The 5,296-nt window shown below is 49.8% G+C and overlaps 1 protein-coding gene across 1 annotated transcript; it reads right to left on the bottom strand.

The window, feature by feature from the left end:
• Nucleotides 1–2,420, bottom strand: LOC310949406 (troponin I, fast skeletal muscle-like). The gene is made up of 5 exons (XM_083916860.1): nucleotides 2,388–2,420; nucleotides 2,160–2,288; nucleotides 1,804–1,893; nucleotides 782–958; nucleotides 1–103 (listed from the first exon to the last, which is right to left on the bottom strand). Exons 1-5 carry the CDS (start codon nucleotides 2,415–2,417, stop codon nucleotides 14–16), a joined length of 516 nt encoding a protein of 171 aa, XP_083772986.1. The 5' UTR covers nucleotides 2,418–2,420; the 3' UTR covers nucleotides 1–13.
• Nucleotides 2,421–5,296: the final 2,876 nt, after the last annotated feature.

Genomic DNA, 5,296 nt, shown 5'->3' with positions numbered 1-5,296 from the left:
AGGAGACGCAGCTTTAGGCCTCGGCCTCGAACATCTTCTTCCTCCCGTCCATGCCGGCTTTGTCTTCCACGTTTTTACGCCAGTCGCCGACGTCTCGCAGCTCCTGAAACACCAGAAACACAGAGACGACCCCGAGGGTTCACCGCAGGTTCTCTTTGAATCAGACGTCACACGATAACAACAACGACAACAACAACAACAACAACAACAGCAACAACAACAGCATCAACAACAACAACAACAACAACAGCAACAACAACAACAACAACAACAGCAACAACAACAACAGCTGGTCTGATCGTCCGACTTTGCTCTGGACTAAACACAAACGTGCCCGACTTCGTTTCCTCGCACTAAAACTTGTTGCTGTTAAACACCTTCTCCTTTGTGTAAAGAAGATGAGGGTTAAAGTACGGTGGCCCTGAAGTGCAAATCAAAAAAGCAAATAGAAAAAGCTAGAACAACAAACGGGAAATCGTGTTTTTCACATTTTTAAAATTTCTATTCAAGTGTTTTTATACGACAGTGTTTTAGGGTCAAGAATGAAAAATATAAGGATTAAATAAAACATTATGTGATTTTTAATCTCAATTATCTGAGACTCTTTTCTTTAATACCCCCCGGGTCCATAATATCTCTGTTTTAAATAAAAAGACTTGTTCCTGATGCACCGTGGTATTTCCCTCCTCTCTGGACACTTTCGTTTTGTTCTCGACTTCTTCTCCCGTCTTTCAAACTCCTGAGATTCGTCGGCTGCGTGTGACAGAGACGCTGCACTCACCTCCTCCTTCACCTCCTTCTTGACCTGCTTCAGGTTGGCCCTCAGGTCCATGTTCACCGTGTGTTTGGAGCCCAGCAGAGCCTTCAGCATGGCGTCCGCGGACATCCGCACCTTCCTCAGGACGGGCTTCTTGAACTTTCCCATCAGGTCCTGAACTTTGATTTTCAGGTCGTCAATCTGGAAAGTGGGGACGGCACAGAGGCCACGACACGTGAACTTATACTTTAGGATCTAAACTGTGAATATTAGCGGCCGTCTTTAGACCCTGATGTTGTTTTTACACCCAAAGTTAAAGACCTGACGAGCTTTCTGGTTATTTTGCCTTTCAGAGCGCACTCACACTGTCAGCGAGCCAAAACAGGTTTCACGGCTAAAGTCTGGTTCCTTTGACCAGTGTGAGTGCAACCGTACCACGTCTAGGAGCGGCACGCTTGCCGTCCACGGCCCGTTTGGGAGAGGTGGGCTTTAGTAAAGCACGTTTGCACGTGTACGAGCACGAGCGTGCGCACGTGTACGAGCACGAGCGTGCGCACGTGTACGAGCACGAGGCCTACGGCGGTTCTGAGGTCATTTCCTGTGCGCCTGTTGGGACGTAGAAAAAAGAAGGAGGGACCATGCGCGGACATTTCAAACAATGGCGGTGAAAGGTTCACGTTGGTGTGATGCGGAGGTGGAGTGTTTACTGCAGATTTGGTCGATGAAAAGATTCAAAAACAGTCGACAAGACGCACAAAAACTCCGAGGTCTACGGAAAGATCTGGAAACAAAGCCACGCATCGCCATGACGTCATCAATGCGTGTGCCGTGTTACGGCGTGATGACGTATAGGCAGCAAGAAGCATTCTCCGAGGCCCAGGTAGTGTGAGTACAAACGGGCCTGGAGGGGGGGACAAGGACCCTAAAGCACGGGGCACGGACGGAGGCACAGTGGGAGGGCGCCCTAAGAGCTGTGAGTACAAACGGGCCTGGAGGGGGGGACAAGGACCCTGAAGAGGTCGCGTGAGTGTGAGGTTGTAATTTACCTCCTTGTCGGCTTTGTTCACTTTCATGTCCAGGTCGTATCGCTCCTCGTCGATGGTGTCGATCTTGTGGTGGATCTCTCTGCACAGCTCCTGAACACAGTAAATTTCAAACAGTGTTTTTGCGTTTTGTTATTAGTTATGATTAAACGTTTGTTTGTACTTGTACTCCGTGTCCGTGTCTGCACTGGGTCCACCTGTTTTTGTGTGTTATCTCTGAACCGTTCATGACAATACTTCTTCTTTGAGGACAAAACTAAGACACATTTTGTAGAAATAACCCTTTCCTCTCTTTCTTAAATATCATTTTTTGCCGTGTGGAACATTTGTTGTGTTGTGTGCGTCGTGGTGAGACTGACCTGCAGCTCCTGCATGCTCCGGGGCATGGACACGGGAGGGCAGCTCTCAGCCATGTACCTGGTCCTCTCCTCCTCTCGCTCGCTCTCCTCGTCCTCCAGTAGCCCTTTGGCGATGGACAGCATCAGACTCTGACGGACAGAACGGCCACAGAACCTCAGACACTGATGCACGGCGACAACACTTCATGTGGGAGAAACGTGCGAACGTGGAGAGAAGGAAGCTTTTACCTTCAGGTGATGCTTGCGACTCGAGGACATCTTTTTCCTGCAGGGTTTGAGGAAACAGTCAAATGAAGGACTTAAGATTCAAAGAACGCAGATTTTATCTTCATCATTAACCGTGCAAAGACAGAAGATTGTAACTACCGTATTCTCCGCACTATAAGTTGCACCTAAAAACCTCCACATGTCTCAAAAGCCGACAGTGCGCCTTATAATCCGGTGCTCCTTATATATGGACCAATATTGAGCCACAACAGGTCTCCAACTACGGTGAGCAGCCGGCGACTCTATTTTCCCCGTAGAAGAAGTAACGCGCGGTGCATGTTGAGATATACGACTGCGTGAAGCGTGCCGTTTCATTTCCATGTGTGTGTTTGTGTAAAGAGCCCAAAATGGCTCCTGTTAAGAGACACGCTTACGACGCAGAGTTTACACTCAAGGCCATTAGTCACGCAGTAGAACACGGGAATAGAGCAGCAGCCAGAGAGTTGAACATGAACCAATCAATGGTGCCGAAGTGGAGGAAGCAACAAGACGACCTGCGCCGAGTAAAGAAGACTAAACAGAGTTCAGAGGGAACAGAGCGAGACGGCTGCAGCTGGAGGACAAACTCCAACAGTGGGTTGTTGAACAGAGAGCAGCAAGTAGAAGAGTCCGTACGATCACTGTTCCACTGAAGGCAACAGCGCTAGCACGCCAACTTAGCATCAATGAATTTAGTGGCGGTCCTTAACGTAACCCCAGCCTCCACTGTAGCGTCTGTTCTATGCTCCTTATAATGTGCTGCACCTTATAGTGCGGAAAATACGGTGGTTGTAGAAAAGTTCGGAGCCATTCTTGTTTTTAAACTCATTTTCTGAAAAATGCAGAAAGTTTTTAGGACTTTTGCATTTTAAACGACGTGGACTCTTTTTTAAATCCATTCTCATTCTTCTGATGTAAAGCGTTTAAAAGTTTAACGTCTTGGTGCAAAATGAAGTGAACATGCAGATGAACGAGACCTCGAACTACTCACTCTGACATCTTGGCGTGTGTTCGGCGTCACAGTCTGCAGAAAGACACAGTTTTACATTTTTAAATAAACACATTAGTAAAAAAGAAAAGTTTCCCAGGAACACAGAAGAGTCATGAAGCACGAGGCACAGCTGCCAAACACACGGGGACCAGGAAACACGGGGAAGGATCGCAGAATCTCGTAAATCTGAAACTTTTAATCTCATGAATCTGCAACCTTTTACTTTAATATCTCCCCCTCCCCCGGGTCCATAATATCTTTGTTTAAAATAAAAAGACTTGTTCCTGGTACGACGTCGTATTTTCCGGCTCTTTGGACGCTTTGTTTTGTTCTCGACTTCATCCAGTGACGTGCAGTCAGCGGAGGCAGGTGACGCTGTGCCTCCCCTGTCATCATGAGAGGATAAAACAACACAAGTATTAATATTTGTCCTCTGGACTGTGATTCTGGTGTCGTTCTTAATGTGTTTTGACCAATTTTACAGTAAAAATGAGGCACGGACAGACGAGAGGTGAGGCACGGACAGACGAGAGGTGAGGCACCGACAGACCAGAGGTGAGGCACGGACAGACCAGAGGTGAGGCACGGACAGACCAGAGGTGAGGCACGGACAGACCAGAGGTGAGGCACGGACAGACCAGAGGTGAGGCACGGACAGACCAGAGGTGAGGCACCGACAGACGAGAGGTGAGGCACGGACAGACCAGAGGTGAGGCACAGACGAGAGGTGAGGCACGGACAGACCAGAGGTGAGGCACGGACAGATGAGAGGTGAGGCACGGACAGACGAGAGGTGAGGCACGGACAGACGAGAGGTGAGGCACCGACAGACCAGAGGTGAGGCACGGACAGACCAGAGGTGAGGCACAGACGAGAGGTGAGGCACGGACAGACCAGAGGTGAGGCACGGACAGATGAGAGGTGAGGCACGGACAGACGAGAGGTGAGGCACGGACAGACGAGAGGTGAGGCACCGACAGACCAGAGGTGAGGCACGGACAGATCAGAGGTGAGGCACGGACAGACGAGAGGTGAGGCACGGACAGACCAGAGGTGAGGCACAGACAGACGAGAGGTGAGGCACGGACAAACGAGAGGTGAGGCACGGACATACGAGAGGTGAGGCACGGACAGACGAGAGGTGAGGTACGGACAGACCAGAGGTGAGGCACGGACAGACGAGAGGTGAGGCACGGACAGACGAGAGGTGAGGCACGGACAGACCAGAGGTGAGGCACGGACAGACCAGAGGTGAGGCACGGACAGACCAGAGGTGAGGCACGGACAGACCAGAGGTGAGGCACGGACAGACGAGAGGTGAGGCACGGACAGCCCAGCCTCCCTCCAGATTGCGCAATCCCTCACAAACTGGACTGAGCGCGTGCAAACGGCGCGTGCTTGTTCCCATTTCTGTGTATGTTTCCAAAATGATACGTCTTCTTTTCCATGGTGTTCAGTAATGTATCTTACGTATGTGTGTAATATTTACATCTTATTGCTAAGACATAAATCCACAGGGAGGATGCTGCCTTGAGGCCGGCAGTACCTCTGCCTCAAGGCAGGCGGCGATAGTGAGCAGCCTGATAACTGCCACCAACCAGGTCACGGTGAACTCTGACCCGTGTGCAAAAAGTAAACACAGAAGTGTGCTGTGCCACGCTGTAGAGCTTAGCTGTCATCTCTCCATCTGAAAATGGAGGATTTGATTTTCTAAACTAAGACATTTAAGACTTTCAGTCAAAGCAAGAAGTCATTTACAAGTAAAGGAAAGATATACTGCAACATACAGCTGCACTGGTGTTTGAACATGGTGTTCAGCTCCTGTTCGCTCCTGTTCTCTCATCCTGTCCTGTCGGCGTCCTACTGTGTGTTTGTGAGTCAGTGCCTCCCCAACCCCGAC

This window comes from Echiichthys vipera (genome assembly GCF_963691815.1).
Source record: "Echiichthys vipera genome assembly, chromosome: 7".
NCBI classification, from domain to species: domain Eukaryota; kingdom Metazoa; phylum Chordata; class Actinopteri; order Perciformes; family Trachinidae; genus Echiichthys; species Echiichthys vipera.
The sequence above is the reverse complement of the archived record's forward strand: the minus strand, read 5'-3'. Positions and strand labels throughout refer to the sequence as shown.